At 44.0% G+C, this 19961-nt stretch overlaps 1 protein-coding gene across 1 annotated transcript in view; it reads left to right on the top strand.

Moving 5' to 3' along the window:
* The window catches only part of OBSCN (obscurin, cytoskeletal calmodulin and titin-interacting RhoGEF), a 201055-nt gene extending 181537 nt beyond the window's left edge, over nucleotides 1-19518 (top strand). The window contains exons 84-93 of the mRNA XM_053359224.1: nucleotides 423-587; nucleotides 3293-3451; nucleotides 4970-5147; nucleotides 5263-5376; nucleotides 6153-6320; nucleotides 7850-7952; nucleotides 8151-8280; nucleotides 8791-8896; nucleotides 15256-15298; nucleotides 17372-19518. Coding sequence (XP_053215199.1) covers nucleotides 423-587; nucleotides 3293-3451; nucleotides 4970-5147; nucleotides 5263-5376; nucleotides 6153-6320; nucleotides 7850-7952; nucleotides 8151-8280; nucleotides 8791-8896; nucleotides 15256-15298; nucleotides 17372-18749 — 2544 coding nt within the window. The 3' untranslated portion in view covers nucleotides 18750-19518. The remainder of the gene's footprint in view (nucleotides 1-422; nucleotides 588-3292; nucleotides 3452-4969; nucleotides 5148-5262; nucleotides 5377-6152; nucleotides 6321-7849; nucleotides 7953-8150; nucleotides 8281-8790; nucleotides 8897-15255; nucleotides 15299-17371) is intronic.
* The last annotated feature ends 443 nt before the right edge of the window (nucleotides 19519-19961 follow it).

Genomic DNA, 19961 nt, shown 5'->3' on the forward strand with positions numbered 1-19961 from the left:
GTACTTGCTGTCTACACTGCTTCACAGCATACTGCTGGAGATAAATAATTTCTACCCAATATTTACCTATACACAGTTCAAGGCCACACAAATTCACAATTTTGAGATCTTGTCACATTTATTTTATTTATTTTTCGTTCCAATGTCTTCATGGAGAACTCAGAGATGCTTCACAGAGTTCCAAGTGCTCCACAGAGCACAGTTTGGGAACCAATAGTTCTAACCAATTGAGATGAGAGTAGATGGGGTGTGCTCCTGAAAAAGTGCAAGTTATTCTTTCACATTCATTGGGATTTCCTAGAATTCTTTTTTTCCAGTTAAGTAAATAATAATAGTGATTTGTTAGAAGATGTCTTTGTTGAAAGCATTCATAAATTGGTAGACACAAATCATGCCAGCGGTGCAATTTTATGTATTCGCAGGATCTAATTCGAAACAAAGCAAGGAACAGTCAAAACTGTGCTCTGCTGGAGCAGGCTTATGCCATTGTGTCTGCCCTCAACAGACGAGCAGAAAACAACCTACACGTGTCGCTCATTGAGAACTATCCAGGCACCCTAGAAATCCTAGGGGAGCCCATCCGACAGGTACTGGAAGGCAAAGTCTCATTCTGATCTTGTCTAATAGATATCAGAGAGTTGTGTTTATTATATATTTTGGCTCCTCACATTGAGCCACCAGAGATGCTGGATTTATATTAATTATTGCTCTAAGCACTTTGCTTTGACAAGGTTAATGCCCATTGCTTTGTGAATCAACCCTGTATCAAGCAATTATTTTTCAGTTATTTCCTAGATTATGTGAAAGTTCACATTTTTTTTCAATCCCGCTTGCTACTATTGCTTCCTCTATCCGCTGCTGCTTTGGTACCATTCTCCCTCCTCTTCATATTGCTTCTGGTTTGATTAGTGCAGAGGTTTTCAACCTTTTTGCGTCCATGGCTCCCTTGACCAACTACATTCTTTCTGTGGTTCCCCTGTGGGGGCTCAGGAGTGCAGTTATGTCACCCCTTGCCTGCAGAGCTGGCAGCTTCTCACCCTTTTTTGAACACCCTCCCTTGTTGTGCTGGACCCGGGGGTAACCCGAGAAACGCAGTCCAGGACCGGACCAGAATCTGAAGGTTCTGCTAGGAGTCAGTCTGACAGGGCTAAGGCAGGAAACCTGGCAAGGACAGGTACAGGATCTCAGGCAGGATCTGGCATACAGCAATGTTGCTCCCACAACCTGGGGCAGGGTCCGACAGCCTTTTATCTTTGTCGGGGTAACAGCCGGTCCTGATCCCCTGGCGACTCACCTCCCTGTTTTGCCCGAAGGCGAGCACTCCTCCTGCAAGTACTCAGGTCTCTCCTCTCAGACCTCAGTGTCTGCAGCTCGGGAGACGTTGGTAGGTTACCAGACCCAGGGGCCGCCTCAGCCTCCCCTTACCCAACCGGTAGTGGAGCAGCTGTAATAATGACCCAGCTGGAGGCAACGAGGTCAACCCCGCATCTGGAGCCAGGGCAGGCCCAAGACTCGGTCCAGCTGGGGTTCGTTGCAGGCGAACCTGTGCAGACTGGGGCTCTTCAGGATCAGGGCCCAGACTTGGTTCAGATGATGCCTGAGGCAAAGGATCTGGTGCAGACTGAGTCTCCTCTGGTTCTGAGTCCGAGCCCGAGTCCCAGGCCATCACTCTTGTTGAGTGTTCTCTCAGCCTCCTCTCCTTTCCCCTTTCCTTGGGAGTCCTTTGGGCAGCCGCTGTTGCCACCCTTGATCCCCGAGCCACCCCGCTCCACCCCAAAGAGAGGTGCCTCCTCACACTGCCCCACAGAGGGCTGGGACTTGTCTGTCCATTCCCAACAGCAAGGGCTGGCTGGGTCTTCCTTGCCTGCTTGCTTTCTTACTCTGAGACCGTCTCATCTCCTGGTAACCAGCACCCCCTGACCAGCCCCAGAGGCACCATTCGCCTGGGGAGCTTGTAGCCAGGGCTGCTGCAGCAAACAGCTGTACAAGCCTTTGGGAGGCAGAAATGCAAGAGGGCATCAGAAGAGAGAGGGAAGGAAAGAGGGACAGAGGCCAGTGTTACCTGTGGCACCCCTGACCACCACTCAAGGCACCCCAGGGTGCCACAGCACACTGGCTGAAAACCACTGGATTCGTCTTAGGGGCAATTCCAGCCAATCAGGGATCATATAGTGACCGTCATGATATCACAAATCTACATAGACAATCAGTTCTGGTGATAGGAGGTAGTCACTGGGGCCGGCAAAATCAACTGGAAGTGTGTGCTCCCTGAAAATGTGACTTATGAAGCAATCGCTCGAAAATTACTGAAGGAAAACAATACTTTTGTAACAAAAAAAAATTCCCCCTCCTTTTGGCTGAGCTCTGCTTTTTATAACATACACTTCATTATTTACCTAATGCATTATATTTTTGAAATTAGCGCAACTGATGGTGTTGTTTCTAACACATGCATGCGCATCAGTATGTATGCATTATTATATCTATTTGTCACTACATTTTTGGGTCTCAAATTGATTTAACATTTAAAAATAAATGTCCGAGTGCTATTCAGACACCTAATGATATAGACAGTGCATATATTTTCTGTCTATGCTCACACAGGAAAAATGTCTCGTGGAAGGTAAAGGTAAAGGGACCCCTGACCATTAGGTCCAGTCGTGGCCGACTCTGGGGTTGCGGTGCTCATCTCACTTTATTGGCCGAGGGAGCTGGCGTACAGCTTCCGGGTCATGTGCCCAGCATGACTAAGCTGCTTCTGGCGAACCAGAGCAGCACACGGAAACACCGTTTTCCTTCCCGCCAGAGCGGTACCTATTTATCTACTTGCACTTTGACATGCTTTCGAACTGCTAGGTTGGCAGGAGCAAGGGCCAAGCAACAGGAGCTCACCCTGTCGTGGGGATTCGAACCGCCGACCTTCTGATCGGCAAGTCCTAGGCTCTGTGGTTTAACCCACAGCACCAAGGTAACCACGAGTATATAAGGGGAACCTCACATGTTCCTGCTTGAGTTTAAGACATAGAGCTTTTCATCTTTTTCAGACTGAGTTGGTTGCTATTTGTCTTGTGGCTTCTGCAAAAGGTGTGAAATCTAAATCCCTACAATGAATAGAATAGTATCCAGGATGACAATGGGTTTTGCCTCTGCTGCAGAACATAGGGTGGAGTTTTGGAGAACAAAATGAAGCAATAAAACAAAACATTATATGGAACACAAGTAGAATTGCCTAGAGAAGGAGGGTTCTGGTCTGCCAAAGACCAACTTGGCTAAATTTTGCTTTTCGTTCCAGGGCCAGTTCATTGTCTGGGAAGGCGCTCCTGGTGCCAGAATGGCTTGGAAGGGTCACAAGAGACATGTCTTCCTCTTCAAGAATTATATCTTGGTTTGCAAGCCCAAACGAGACACCAAGACAGATACTTACAGCTACATCTTCAAGAATATGATGAAGGTTTGACCATTAGGTTCTTTATTTGACAACAAGATTCCCAGTTCCTTTGCCTTTACCTGGCTTGACCTAGCTGTCTGCCAGGAAAACATTGCATTGCTCTTTACAGTAGCATTTAATTTCAAATATAGTAGCAAGGATGAAAAAAGCAAGAAGGAAAAAATGTAATACTAAGGTAAATTGTACATTAAAATGCATATATCAGTGAAAACAGCATACCAAAATGCCTTATTTCAGGGGAAATTGCTTTGCAAAGAAATGTATTTAGGCAAAATTACAAACAAACGTGTATACAGTGGTACCTCTGGTTATGAACTTAATTCGTTCCGGAGTTCCGTTCTTAACCTGAAACCATTCTTAACCTGAGGTACCGCTTTAGCTAATGGGGCCTCCCACTGCCACCGCACGGTTTCTGTTCTCATCCTGAGGTAAAGTTCTTACTTAACCCAAGGTACTACTTCCGGGTTAGCGAAGTCTGTAACCTGAAGTGTTTGTAACCCGAGGTGTTTGTAACCCAACGTACCATTGTATTAGGAGGAATTTGCAGTAAAATACTAATGACTTTTTTGTGAAAATTTCCCTCCCTTTCCCTCTCCTGATACAATCCTTCAAAAAGAAAAAAGAAAAAGTCCCTCTACAGCAATAGTAAAAATCACAATAGTAAAAGGGAAAAAAGATCTAATTGATGCAAACAGGGTTGTTTTTTTGTTCATTTGTTTTTACTATCATTATTTGCTAAGGGAGAGGACCACTGCAAAAGAAGGAAGGGTCAAAACTCCACTCCTACATGCTGTGGTCTCAATCCTGATCACTTCCCTGACTTGATTTAATTTTAAAAACAAAACAAAACACAGTGACATTTCTTCAAACAACACTTTTAAACTAATGCGCCTGTAGGTCCTAAGTGCATAGATTGAGCTTGAGGCCTCATAGATGATACCGTATTTTTTGCTCTATAGGACGCACTTTTTCCCCTCCAAAAATTAAGGGGAAATGTGTGTGCATCCTATGGAGCGAATGCAGGCTCCTTGGCTTCAGCGATAGTAATGTGAAGCCTCCGAAGTGCAGAGGGAGCGCTCCCTCTTTTGCTGAAGCCTGGAGAGTGAAAGGGGTCAGTGCGCACCGACCCCTCTCGCACTCCAGACTTCAGGGATAGCCGCCTGAAGCCTTTGGAGCACAACACGAGTTCCTGCTGCGTTCCGGAGGCTTCAGGTTCCTTTTGCTGAAGCTGGGAGAGCAAGACTCTCCCAGCTTCAGCAAAAGGAACCTGAAGCCTGCAGAGCGCAGCGGGAACTCGCGCTGCGCTCTGAAGGCTTCAGGGATCTTTGAGGCTGGTGGTGGGGGAAAGCAGCGCTCCCCCCCACCGCCAGCCCCACAAGCTCGGGGAGCACTGAGCAGAGGGGGGAGAGTTTCTTTTTCTTTTTCTCCCCCTCTAAAACAAGGTGCGTCCTAATACAGTATATCTGCAATAAATGAGAAGATATTTCAAATGGCTTTTAACATCGCCCTCTGACTACCCAGCTACCAAACATAGACGTGAATGATCTTGTGGAAGGAGATGACCGGGCCTTTGAGATTTGGCATGAGCGGGAAGACTCAGTCCGCAAGTATCTGTTTCAAGCCAGGACCGTCATCATCAAGAACTCCTGGGTCAAGGAAATCTGTGGCATTCAGCAACGCATCAGCCTCCCTATATGGGGTGAGTACAACTGACTGTGTCCCACATCTGCACTGGCTGATATTCCCCTTCCTCAGCTTTTCCTTATCCAGCTTTCCAGTTGAGTAGCACTTATTTTAAATCTGTTCACTTTCAGATCCACCAGAGTTTGAGGAAGAACTGGCTGACTGTACCGCTGAACTTGGTGAAACTGTCAAATTAGCCTGCAGGGTAACAGGCACACCCAAGCCAGGTGTCAGCTGGTATAAAGGTAGAAGCATTCTTAGCTTCCTGAAATGTAGGTCAAAATCGATCTCCAGATTTTATTTGGTTTGACCGTTCGGCAACAATATTAAAGTGGTCAATGAATCAGTTTCCTACCCTGGCTAAGACCCTACCTGCCTGCGGACTCTCTTGCCAGAGTGGTGCATGCTCTAGTTATCTCCTGCTTGGACTACTGCAATGCGCACTACGTAGGGGTTACCTTTGAAGGTGACCCGGAAACTGAATTAATCCAGAATGCGGCAGCTAGACTGGTGACTGGGAGTTGCTCCCAGATCTGCATTGGCTCCCAGTATGTTTCCGAGCACAATTCAAAGTGTTGGTGCTGACCTTTAAAGCCCTAAATGGCCTCAGTCCTGTATACCTGAAGGAGCGTCTCCACCCCCATCGTTCAGCCCGGACACTGAGGTCCAGCTCCGAGGGCCTTCTGGCGGTTCCCTCATTGTGAGAAGTGAGGTTACAGGGAACCAGACAGAGGGCCTTCTCGGTAGTGGCACCTCCCCTGTGAAACGCCCTCCCTTCAGATGTGAAGGAAATAAGCAGCTATCTTCTCTTTAAAAGACACCTGAAGGCAGCCCTGTTTAGGGAAGTTTTAAATACTTGATGCTGTATTGTTTTTAACATTTGATTGGAAGCCGCCCAGAGTGGCTGGGGAAACTCAGCCAGATGGGTGGGGTATAAATAATAGATTATTATTATTATTACTACCCTAAAAGCAGCAACTATGATTGCTGAAGGCCATTTTCTTTTTGCTTAATTTTGAAGATGGCAAACCTGTGGAGGTGGATCCTCATCACATCATCATTGAAGATCCTGATGGCTCCTGCACATTGATCCTTGACAACCTGACGGGTGTTGACTCTGGGCAATACATGTGCTTTGCTGCAAGCCCAGCTGGCAACGCCAGCACCCTGGGAAAGATCCTTGTCCAAGGTAAAAGTTCTTTCACTGTCAAATAGGACTAAACGCCTGCCTGCTGAGCACCACACACTAAACCACAGAGCAGCAGAGAGATGTTGTGCTTACTTATTAGGTAAAGGTAAAGGGACTCCTGACCATTAGGTCCAGTCGTGACCGACTCTGGGGTTGCGGCGCTCATCTCGCTTTATTGGCCGAGGGAGCTGGCGTACAGCTTCCGGGTCATGTGGCCAGCATGATTAAGCTGCTTCTGGCGAACTAGAGCAGTGCACGGAAACATTGTTTACCTTCCCGCCTGAGTGGTACCTATTTATCTACTTGCACTTTGATGTGCTTTTGAACTGCTAGGTTGGCAGGAGCAGGGACCGAGCAACGGGAGCTCACCCTGTCGCGGGGATTCGAACCACCGACCTTCTGATCGGCAAGTCCTAGGCTCTGTGGTTTAACCCACAGCGCCACCCGCGTCCCAGTCCTTATTTATTACATTTGCCTTATTACCTTTACCCATGGATCTCCCATTGACTTTGCTCTTTGGCCTGGTTTCCATGGCACATGAAAGCAAACCTTAGTCTTCGCAGGAAGGTGTGGGTTCCTAGAGTGGAGCTTACAGCTGCTTTGCTCCTGTCTGGTTCTTTTTGCTCTCATATCACTCTGTGCTAAGCCAAGTTTCATCTTAGCATGTTGTCCGAACGAGGATGTGTGGTTAAGGTCTTTCCTCAGTAACCAGGGTTGTACCATGGATGAGCTGAGCTATGGACCACAGCTTTTCATATACAGATAGATAGATGATAGATAGATAGATAGATAGATAGATAGATGATAGACAGTGTTTTTTAAAATAATTTTATTAATTTAAATTACACACATATACAAAGAATTTACAATCTCATACCACAAAAAGAAAATTAAGAAAAAAGAAAAGAAGAAAATACGGAAAAAAGAAAAAAGAAAAAGCAGATTTACATGCATAAAAAAATTAATCTTCCTAATTAATACTTAAATAAACACTTAAATAAAAAAGACTTCTGAAAAAACGAGTCTTCCAATCATTCTCAACACAGACAGTGTTCTTAACTCGTTCTTAACTGCAGTGTTCTTAACTAATTTACACCCACCTGTTCCTAACTCAGTATGTGCCTTCAGGATCAGGTTTTCTGAGAAGCTGCCTTTCCCCTTATATCTCCCTCTCTCTTTTTTTTAACCCTGTGATAAGGGGAACTGTTACTCAAGCACATTGATTTAGCATCATGGCACCAGTCTGCTAACATTATCTTCCCCTGGCAGGGAAGCTTTTGAGGTTTTTGACATTTGAAAACCACATTCTTCCGAATTTGGCAGCGTTGCTATAACCCCATTTACATGGGAGCAAGCCCTGCTGAGTTCATGCAGTTTACTTCTAGGTAGACAGATTGCACTTTTAGTCTAAACCCGTGTAGCCGTGGCTGCCTGTGATTGTCTAGGCTTCATGATGCAATTCAGGACATCCAGTCCATGCCTTCCATCATGTGGTTTCAGACTTCATCAGGTTTCTTTTTTCTTTCTAGTGCCTCCTCGGTTTGTAAACAAGGTTAAGCACGCATACTACGCTGATGGCGAAGATGCACAGTTTACATGCACCATTGAAGGAGCACCTTATCCACAGATAAGGTAAGGAAGGAAACCACATTCAGTTCCTTCTCTGCAACTGATGGTGCAGAAATTTCCATTTCTGGCCTCTATTGAGCATGTGGGTTGTAGGAATTTCGGCTCCTGCTTCCAATGGAATTCCCTGACACCTCTACTTCTGGGATGTCATCCGATGTCTTATTACGGTCTACTAGCTCTCAATCTTTCTTTCCCCAACAGGTGGTATAAAGATGGAGATCTGTTGACAGACCCAAATAAACACCAAAGCTTTAGTGAACCCCGGAGTGGCGTCATAGTTCTTGTAATCAAAAATGCCTGTAAGGATGACATGGGCTTTTATGAATGTGAGGTGAGCAGCTCATAGCTTTCTGAATTTGTTTGCATTGTTGTTGTGATGCAGGAATTTAATTTAGATGGCACGGGTAAAAATGATCTTCTGTAGACTTATTCGGGAGTGAGCCACATTGAAGTCAGTGGGATTTAGGGCCAAAATTAAAGATGCGTTGGGAGATGCATAACCTGATTTCTTTCATTTAAAAAAAAGTTAAGTCACCTGGGGGGTTGGACGAGATTGCAGCACTACAGGATTTTGTTTGTTTGTTTTGTCCTCCCCACCCCCATTCTATTATTCCCAATTAAAACGTGTGCTCTGTTGAGGAAAACATACAAAAGTCCCGTACATCAAAATATAGGACAGAGAAAAGGAGTTTAAATCTCTTCTTCCAATTCCATGGCCCTAATCTCTCCATCCCCAGGGACGGATTTTGGTAATATGGCGCCCTGGCACACAGGAGTTAGTTTATCTTCTTTATCCAGAAATTCTCACGCATTCTAACTGATCTTGCACACTTTCCTTTAGCTGGTAAACAGATTAGGGACAGCAAAGAGCGGTGCTCATCTTTACCACCAGAGTGCAGCAGCACTGGCTCAGGAGAGGAGGCCGGATCAAGCCATTACAATTGAAGGTATGGCTGGGTTTGTTTGTTTTTCAGCTCTGTGATAATGCCATTAAATCCCTGTTGCCATGAAGTCATGCTCGGAAGTACTGAATGAATGTACTGTCTTACCTCAGAAGCGGATATGTTCATATTACTTGCCTGAGTGCACAGATTTTCTTGACAGATTTAGATTAATGTGGAAGAGCTCGGAATCTATGGTGTGTCAGCTCTGAAGGTAGATTGCCGTGTAAGAACCATTGAGGAAAGTCAACAGAAGTTAGAACAGGGTGGCCAAAGTAGCAGCCTCCAGAAGTTGCTGAACTACAACTCCCATCAGCCTTAGCTAGCTTGACCAATGGTCAGAGATTATGGAAGTTGGAAGTCCAGCAACATCTGGAGGAAATAGCTTTGGCTACCTCGAGTTGAAATCATGTCACGATCGGCCCAGTACGCTGTCACTGACATCATATTTATTAGCTATGTATAGTGCATCCTAGAGAATCTTATTCAATTTCTGTCGTACATGATTGAGACTTGTGACTCTCAAATCTGAGAATCCCTTGGATGTGCTGTTGTTGTTGCTGCTGCCTTTGACATATTCCTAAGGTGATGTACAACATATAATGAAAACAGCGAAAAGCCTGTTTAAAACCGATGTGAAAAAATAACAGAAGGCGAAATTAAAAAGCAGTACAAAGTGGCAGAGACTTGTTCATCCAGCTGGTAAAGCAATAACGAAAACTCTTGCTCCACCAAACACCTACGCTCCACAATACAAACGTGTCCTCAAGTGCAGTCAACATGCGCCAACTTAGCAAATAAGGAATGACTGTAATATCCATCCGTTAGTGTGCCATGTTCCTTGTGAGACGTTTGGCTCAGTTCTCATATCTGAAGTGAATTTTCAAAAGCCCACCCTGATTCATCTCCTGAGGCGAAATGGGAATTCCTGCCCTGCCCACTGTGCTGCACTTCTGCTGCTGCCACAATCTGGTTCTTGCAAAGTGTTGCCCTCACTTGGCTTCTCTGCCCGAGTGTGGGGAAGATGAGTAGCAACGCTGTGCAACAGAACACCTCTCAGTGGTGAAGGCAGTGGTGCACCCCATAAGATACCTCTGTAAAAAGGTAAAGGGACCCCTGACCATTAGGTCCAGTCATGGCTGACTCTGGGGTTGCAGCGCTCATCTCGCTTTATAGGCCGAGGGAGCTGGCGTCTAGCTTCCGGGTCATGTGGCCAGCAGGACTAAGCCGCTTCTGGCAAACCAGAGCAGCGCACAGAAACGCTGTTTACCTTCCCGCCGGAGCAGTACCTATTTATCTACTTGCACTTTGACATGCTTTCGAACTGCTAGGTTGGCAGGAGCAGGGACCGAACAATGGGAGCTCACCCAGTCACGGGGATTTGAACCGCCGACCTTCTGATCGGCAAGTCCTAGGCTCTGTGGTTTAACCCACAGCTCCACCAGTGTCCAAGATACCTCTGTATTATCCTCATATTACTGATTAGGCTTCCTCTGGAGGAGAATAGCTTGCCTAGGACCACCTACTGAATTCATGGCTGCAATAACATTTTACACTGGGGGCTAGGGCTCCGTATCCGCAAGCTTAGTGGGCCTATGTAGTGAGAACCACTGCTGAAGACCTGCAAGAGCACCAATTAGGTTGAGAGCTGCATATGACCTCCGCTGACCTTCCAAAGAAGCTTCTTCTTCCTCTTGGGCTGCCACCACCATTGCTAGCAGACTGGAGTGCTCAGAAACTCCTCTATACTCTCGGTGTGAGTCCAGCTTTCTGTGCCTCTTGGTGGATGAGACTTCAGAATTCTCAACAGGCCTTTTCTCACTTGCCTGGTTGGGCTGGCTTTCCACAGCAAGTATTACAGGGCAGGGAATTTGTTGTGATGTCCCAATCCAGAACATGTTCCTGACCAGGATCAGGACCCCACAGCACTTTTCTGAAAGCCAGCCATCTGTATGGCTCCTATGGTGCCCCTGAATGTGCTTTTTGACACATTCTAGACCAGAGCTTCATGGCTGCCTTTTCTCCAAAATGTAGAATTCGTAGCCTGTTAAAAAGTGCCTATGAACAGCAGATCTCCCTCCTTTCCATAGAAGAATGCCTTGCCATTTTGTGATTATTTTGTTTTTTAATCTTATTTTTAGTTGTATGATGTGTGCTTGGCGGCTCGCATCTGTCCCGATTTCAAAAACAGCAGCATGCAATTCCCTCTGCAGCAAGGCTGCACCCACCCACTGCATGCAATCTGTATATTGCATGATAACCTTTGGATCAGAACTTACAGGTCTACCCTGCAAAGGCTAAAGTACAGTCGCAACATGCTTTGACTGGTTGTCCGAATAAACTCTAGAAACATACTGTGGTTTTCACTTGGCAAGGAAATGTGCCTGCTTCGTTATTACAATGGAAAGCTTTGTTTTTGTGTCATCTCACTAGCTCTGTGGTTCTTAGTACTAGTTGTTCTTTAATTGGTTCTTCATAAGCGTATTGGCAGACGTTGATCGTTAGATATATTTTGGTGGCTCTTTAAAGGAAGTTTGGTTAAGGTAATCACACTTTGCCTTCCCATACAGTTAATTTTGAACGCATTTTCCTGTGGTCTATCCAGAATTGCAGATACTGCTATAACATATGTGTCAGTTATTTATCTAGATGCAAGGATTGGAGCTTTTGGTTGCAATTCCTGACGGTTGATTTGTTGTTTTAGTGACCATGGTAGTGGTTGTTTTCAAAATACAAATGCATGAGGATCTGTTTAGATTTTCTGTTGGTCAGGATGTTTAAAATAACAGGCTTTTGGAGTTTGACTATTTTAACAGTGCTGGTCTTCAAAGCTGTTGATTCATTGTAAACGGATAAATAAATTGAAAAATTGTTTCCTGGAGGCATAACTTATCTTACTTTTTCAGCTATGACTATTCTTTAAAATATAAATTATTGTAAATTTAATATTATGCATATTGGAAAATGTTTTCTATCCCTCGGCTAATACCCAACAGTTGAATTAAATTGGAAGTTTATGCCTAAAAGTATATTATTTGTCACCTATTCAAAACAGAAATCGCAATTCTTTTAGTTCTCTTGGCGTAACAAACTGGTGGAATGTACAATGGAGCTGACATTTTGTTTCTCTAGGTCATCCAGAGGATATATAATAAAGTCTGTTTGAAAACAAACTTCTGTGCAGCTCAAAGAATTCTGAGAGTTTTATTTTTCTTCATACACATCCATTGTATTGCCCTACATTGTGTGAATTAGCTGGCTTAACATTTTAACAAGGAAAGCCTGTAATATAGATTCCGGGGGCTAGCCTTCACACCTAACAGCTCTTAATTCGCTTATCAGGATCTTCTGCTTTGCAAAGCTAAATGTTGCCGCAATATCACAACCAAACATTTGAAGGTAGTTCGGAAAACCCTAGAAGAGAATGTTGGCTTCTTGGTGTTAATTTCCTGTTTTTCTTTCTGAAAATAGGATTGGGTCAGTCATATTGTATCTCCAGGAGTAATGCTGGTACCATTTAATTACATTAAATGCAGACCAAGCTAGAGAGGGCCTGAATAATCCATTGTTGATTATATTGGTGGCCAAGATCATAGTTAAAGTTGCCACATGGGCTTTGTACCCAGTCATGCTCACCAACAACAGTTTCCCATCTTGCTGAATTCACACAACGTGAAACACCAACGTGCTTAAATTTCACTTAATTCTGGGTGCTCATTTCTAACATCTGGAAGTTTGCCTAAAACTATGTGCATAGCTGTTTATTGTCTTATGCTTTAAAAGCATACAACGAATTCCACCCCAAATCCCTGTCTTTGCAAAGACACATACAAATGTCTTGAATTTGCCTCTTTGGCACACAGATCTGCCTGCACTCAGCAGTTCTGTGTTGGAGCCGCCTATTATGGCAATGTGTGTACATGTGCTTTGTAAATATAGGAATGGGGTAACATGATACCCTGAGTGGGTTATTTAAAACAAATTAAGAAACTTAATAACCCTACAGAGTTTACTAACTCAGTAATCCTTTGATGTGGTGTTCCTGCTTTGCTTAATTCCTGCTTCAAAGACATTGTACACATTTGTTTCTTAATAAAAAGCCAATATAGAGACATACGTAAGTTAAAAATTCACCCTTTTTAAAAGAGAGAGAGAGAGAGAGAATGGCATACCTCCATTTAGTTATGCATTTAAAACATATTCCCCTTTCTATCTTTCAGCTAAAATAAAAAGTGGTTTTGACAGACATTTTTTAAGTTCTGCTAGAGCAGTAAATTTTATTTTAGCCTGCAAATTTGACAGGATTGTGTGTGTGTAGAAAAGCCACCCTACCCCCACCAGTGAATACATTTTATTGCAGAGAAAGAGATTCGTTTTGAGTTTCTGCTTTAAAAACCAACCTCCCCCCCGAAACCCCCCCCCCATTATCTTGGACTTATTTTCTTATGCATTCCTCCTTTTTGTTGAAAGGCTTTTGCTTGTGATCTGTAACTCCCCCTGTGGGCATCCTGTGGCCTTAAAGGTAAAGGTAAATGGACCCCTGACCATTAGGTCCAGTCGTGGCCGACTCTGGGGTTGCGGCACTCATCTTGCTTTATTGGCCGAGGGAGCCGGCGTACAGCTTCCGGTCATGTGGCCAGCATGACTAAGCCGCTTCTGGCAAACCAGAGCAGCACATGGAAACGCCGTTGACCTTCCCACCGGAGCAGTACCTATCTATCTACTTGCACTTTGATGTGCTTTCAAACTGCTAGGTTGGCAGGAGCAGGGACCGAGCAACAGGAGCTCACCCCGTTGTGGGGATTCGAACCACCGACCTTCTGATTGGCAAGTCCTAGGCTCTGTGGTTTAACCCACAGCGACACCCACGTCCCTGTGGCCTTACTTCCATGTAAATGATTTGAGGAGCTCCCCCTTCAGTAATAAAATTACCCTCATCCTTTAAGCTATGCAGTAAGTTCCCTTTCTCTTATTCAAAATGAGAAGTTGTGTAAGGGTTTTAATCTTATTTCCTTGCCCCAATTCAAAATACAAAAGAAAAAAAGACTCAGAACAATATGGGGAAAGATTGAAATTAAAATTACTTGTGCATGTTCTGAAGGCACATGATGCAGCAACCATGATGCAATTAAGGAGGTCTAGGTCCGGTCAATGCCTCAATGGGGGTGCTTATGAGCCCTGCCTATGCCACCTTGAGTTCCAGTGTGGAAGAAACATGGGATATAAATGTGCTAAATCAATAAACCACCATACATTCACTGCCAACCAAACCTGTTGACTGGTTAAGGAGTTTTAGGTTGTGATCCACAAATCAGTTAAATCGCTGCACTTGCCATATACATTGAATAAGGGCTTATGCACACTATACTTGTGTCCCATTCTTCCCAGGCACAGGTCTGCGCTTTAAGCTCTGTGTCCCAAGTGCCCCTTTTTTAATGTCCCAGAGCTTTCCTCACAAAAACCTGCTCTTTAAATCAGCAGAGCAACAAATGGCAGTTCGGGTTTTCTGCAGATTGGTGTTTGCTCCAATTCAGCTTATAGAGCAGCTTTTCGAGGGGAAAGCTCTTGGGGCAAAGAAAGAAAGAAAGAAAAGCACTCGGACATTGAATCGTACAGTTGGAAGGGACCACAAAGGGCATTTAGTCCAACCCCCTGCGATGCAGGAATATTTCGCCCTATGTGGGGCTCTCACCCATGATTAAGAATCTCATGTGCTACTGACTGAGCTTTAAAGCACAGACTATGCCTGGAAAGCACGGAGGAAAGCTAAGTGTGGATAAGCCCAAATTTAACCTGTAGCATTGTTCATCCTCCAATCTAAGACCAAACACCTCGTCTCCTTGTGCTTCTTCCCATCCCCATCCTCACCCCATGCTTTGTCCACAGAAGGACCGACATTAGAAACGAGAAAGCCATCAGCATGGGTTGTAGGAGTGGAGTGGGGTGGGGAATAGGATCTAGCAACTATATTTTGCATACCACATTAGATCACCTGCTTACGCGTAGTGTATTGGGCTCCATCAATTGGCATGGCACGCCAACAATTCACAGGATGTTGGCCCCACTGGTTTCCAATGAGTTAAGCCAGTTTTTTTTAAGTGTAAAGTGTGTTGCCAATTTAATTGACTTGTGGATCTGGCTCTCAGAACCAGTAATGATTAGGGATATTAGAAATAACACTTGAAATAACCACAGAAATCAGTGATGGGATGGTGTATGTTGTTTTTCTTTTTTTCTTTTTACCTAAATTATTATTCTTTCCAATCAAGTTTTTTTTTTCTTGATTCACTTAACAAAGTTAATGTAATCTTTTCAGCTTTTTGCCTTTCTTTAACCCCATGCTGTTCATACTGTTTTCTTTGTAGTCACTGAGCAAGAGACTAAAGTACCCAAGAAAACCATCATCATGTAAGTGCTGATATTTTTTAACATTCGTGTTGTGATGTGCTGCCTCTCTGCATGTCCCAATAACAAGCCTGTGTTTATTGGCCATGCAAGTGTGATTCTTTCCCATCCCATCAGATCTTGTGGTATTTTTGTGTTATGAGAAAAGGAAGCAATAGGTTTTATGGGTGAGCAAAACAAACCTGTAGCCCATCCCATATTGCAAGAGCCAACAGCAGTAGCGCATAGGCATAGCTTTTGCCTAATTCTTCCTGCGATACGTTCCGTTTGCAAGTCAACTGGAGTTCCAGCAAGCCATTAGGAACATCAGGAATCCATCTCTGAACACTACTGCTTCAAACAATGTGCTAAAGCGTACTAACATGCCATTTAACTTGCAATATTTCTTCCTCCACTATTAAATCTACCAAAATAATTTTTTGGTTTGTTTGGGTTTTTCAAATGAAGGATTTAGTAAAATTTGGCAATGTAACCTGGTTTCGTTCTTGGCACACAACTGCTTCATGTTGGTACTGCACCAGAACTGGGGGACAGTGGAGATTCAGCACGATAGAAGGACTCTGGGGGACTGAATGTGTTTTCTAAATTCCCCCCTTCCGGTTACCTTTTCCACACCTGCCTATGCTAGCAGCTACCTCAACATCATTTCTAAATCTTGCTGTTGGTTGTGTGATGGCAGGTAACCAAAGGACCGCATAGCCAGCACAGTGACATTCCCTAGCCATGTAGCCAGTCAAGATTACCGACTTGGGAATGCCACAGAGGTCACCATGAATTGCGATGAAGGGGAGAAGGAGCATGTTAGTCCATTGCTGAGGCCAGCGCTCTGCCTTGCTGCACTCTTGGAAGTTTAATTCCCTGCTAGCACACTATGGCAAAACGGGTAGCGCTGGCTCAGTTGCTTCATTACAACCTTATATATTCCCCTTAGAATTGTAGAATTGGAAGGCGCCCTGAGGACTGCCCTGCAATGCAGAATATGCAGCTGTCCCATACAGAGATCAAAGCTGCAACCTTGGTGTTATCAGCACCACACTCTAGCCAACTGTGGAAAGAGCTTTGTGCCCCTTCATGCCCCGCATTGGTGAAAACAAAGGAATGTGCAGAAACTGAGTACAACAGCCCTACTTCATGTTCTCTCTGGTACACAAAGATCCCATGAAGGAAAAGGGATCTCTTCACTTTATCCCAACAGACACTGCTGATCAGACTGTGCTCTCAAATAATTTTAATGCAAGGTCTGAACATGCTAGTTGGAAAGGGTTGTTGAAACTCTTTCTTGTATTTAAATGCCATATAAAACACATCTTGCATATGCTTCAGTCTCCTGGACACAACACCCATCTCTTTTGTAATACTTGGCTTTACTTTAATTTCTTGATGTTGTATTCCAACTGATTGATCTTGCACAATCTTGCTTGCTTGCCTGCACATACAAATGCAACCTTCCTAAGTAACATCAAAAACAATTAACTAAAAGGATGCAACGTTATTATAATACCTTGGAGTAATTTAAACCTCATGTTTGCTTTTGGAAGTAATACTATATGAGCAAAGATAATTATAAATGAAGCAACATTGCTATCATTCAGAGTACTTAACACTGCTTATTCTAGTGGACCACTAGTAACTTAGGGTCACAATAAGTTAATTAAATATTTTTTTCCATTTTAAAACATGGGAGGAGTGAGGGGGTTGTAATAGCAACATGTTCAATATATCTGAGGAATGACAGAGTTTGAAAGCCACTGTTTCTGTATAATCAACTAAAACCTGATATGGATTGGGACATTTGTGTACCTTCAAGAAAAGTACAAAACCAGAAGGTCACTAGACAGTCTGGCTGACTAGAGATTCTGTTTCTGAATATGAGGTGGATTTGCAGGGTGTTGCATGACCACTTTCAAACAGTAGAACCCACACACCGCTGAAAAGCTCGCAAAACTAACACTGCTGTGCTTCCCTTACCTCTTCGGTGTTCGCATGTGACGAAGTGTGCCTCCTAAAAGGGTGGGGTGCGGGCAGGGAGCATGTTGCTGCACACACAAACACAATTTTCAAACTTTTCATCATCAGAGAGGAAACTATAACAACGGTGGTGAAGACCCCAAGGGTAAAGCGAAGACTATCTCCTGCCCGCCCATCCTCAGGGTATTCTCCTCGCTCTCCAAGATCGGAGTACTCAACACCCGAGCCCATTTTTGTGTCCAAGATTAGGCAGCCTGTCCACAGGCAAGACCCAGAGGTTATGCAAAGACCGGCCATTCCTACACTCTTTGTGACAGAGCCAGACGAGAGGCAAGGAGCGGCAGTCAGAGGTATCATTGTAGAAACCACTGTGGAGGAACAGAAGCCCAAATGGGTTGAAGTAGAGGAAATAATTGAGTTCAATGTGATGAAGCCCACCCAAACCACAAGGAAAAGAGGGGCATCTCCTGCAAGATCAGATAAAGATGAATCAGTGTCAGGCTATAGTCTGTCTGGCCCAAGACCCAGGCGTTCACCTGAAGATGACCCAAACACAAATAACTCAAACAACAAACTAGTGGAGCAGGACAAGTCTTCCCTGCCCCAAGATGCTGAAATGTCTGGAGATGACTGGAAAGAAGCAATAATCAGCGATGAAAATGAAACTTCTCGTGATAGTTTGGAAGGAAAGAGTTGCCACCAAGAATCTGTTAGTAAGGCTGACTCGTTGGCTACCCCATCTGTGATTACTTTTGTGGATGAACCACTTGAGGCAAGTGGAGTAGACAAGGATTATTGTCTGCCTTCACACAGAGACCTAGAGTTTAAAGAGCATGCTACCAAGGATGAAACCTCAGGTCCCATGCAAGATGAAGGTCTTCCAGAGGAAAACGTTATAATTGATGAACCGGATGTGGAGGAGCTGGATGACCTTAAAAAGCGAGATCTTAAAATCCTGACGCGTAATGGGAAAGCGTTAACTTTGGAGGACCTTGAAGACTATGTCCCTCAGGAAGGGGAGACATACAGGAATCCTAACTCTGCAGAAGACAAACCTTGTGAAATAGCTGTGCTCCAGACCGAAATCAACAAACCAACCATTGGGAAACCTGTCTTATTGAATGTAGGCAGGCCAGTGGCTTCTAAGCCAAGGCAGACGTATTTTAGCCAGTTTGAAGGGCATCACCCAGGAGAGGTCTTCATGTCAGCATCCAGAGTGGCCGGAATGCAGTCCAGGGGCCCATCGAATATTTCATTCCATGTCAGCGAGTCCTGCACAGCAGCAATGGCAACACCACAGCCACACACCTCTGCCACAGGGGCCGCATTCAAGCCGACACCATCTTTCTGTACCGAAGTCCAGCTGTCCGCAGACAACGGACAATCCAGCTTCAAAACTGAGGTTTCCACAAGAACCCGCATCTATGGCGCAGTCGGAGAAACCGTTACACTGTGCATCAAGAAGGAAGACTCCTCCCAAAGTTGAGCGGAAGTGAACTCTATTTCTCTAGCAGTTATAAACCTCACTGTAAGCAACAGCCATAAGTAACACCAAGAACCTTAGGGAGAAAACTGTGATGGGAATAATAAAGAAGAAGCTAGAAGAAAACTCAAGTGAAATACTGTGCATTGCAATTAAATGTGGAGATTTTCTAGTCTTAAAGGGAACACTTCTGTCAGTTCAGTATATATAATGCAACCTTTGATTTGTGGTGTTTTTTTTTTAAAGCACACCATTCCATTGTGAAGCAATAAGGAGCAGGTAGTGTAGACCTAGGGCATAATTAGTGACAAGATCTAATTCAGTTTGCGTTTATGTTTTCAAATGTTAACACGGGGCTGCCAAACTCATAAAGAAGGAAGTTTACACAATTGCTCTTTGGCAGCAACTAAAGGAAAGCTTTTCATCTAAGCGCGTTTCAAGTTGCTGTTTGTATATGCCAGGCTCTTATGAAACAGCTGAGCTGGCACTTTTAGTAAACAACGTAATGACCACAAACTGCTTCTGCACATTTAAGTGTGCTTTAAAAAATGATTTACTTTCACCTTGTGTGTGTGGACAACACAGATGCCATGCATGCCTTTCAGAATGTACAATTTATGTTCTTTTCTTCGTGGTGGGGTTTAATAGGTACAATTGACAAGACTGTCCAGCCTTGATTCTATAGAAATTCAGTGCTGTTTTTGACATTGAATTCAGAGGAAACAAGATTATATGTGATCAAAAAACTAATTAAAGTGGCATTTGTTGTTAATCCAGTTTAATCTCAGTGACTAATGTGGTGCTCACAGTCCTAATTTCGATTAAGTGCAAATCATAAGCCAATTTGAGATGTTTGCGGCTTGTACCTTAATCTTCAACATTTCTACTGCCAGCATAAGTCCTCTGCAGTGCCAATATAGCCTCATAAGTTTTTGGCAGAGCCGTGTACCCTGTCCAAGACTTCTGTATTGGATTGATAACTGTCATGAATACATATATACTTTTCTTTTAACCTGTTACTACAGTGGATGCCTAAGATCTCAGGCTGTGCAATCTGCATTATTTAAGAAATAAATATATGCTGAGGCATTGAAGGAATCTTACCTTTGCAGCAGTGCACCCAAAATACTATTCAGTGAAAGGAATGGGCAGCTTATTAACACAGGTAGTGCTAAACCAAACTTAAATATGTCAAATACTCTAAATGAATTTTCT

Source organism: Podarcis raffonei, chromosome 12, assembly GCF_027172205.1.
Source record: "Podarcis raffonei isolate rPodRaf1 chromosome 12, rPodRaf1.pri, whole genome shotgun sequence".
Lineage (NCBI taxonomy): Eukaryota > Metazoa > Chordata > Lepidosauria > Squamata > Lacertidae > Podarcis > Podarcis raffonei.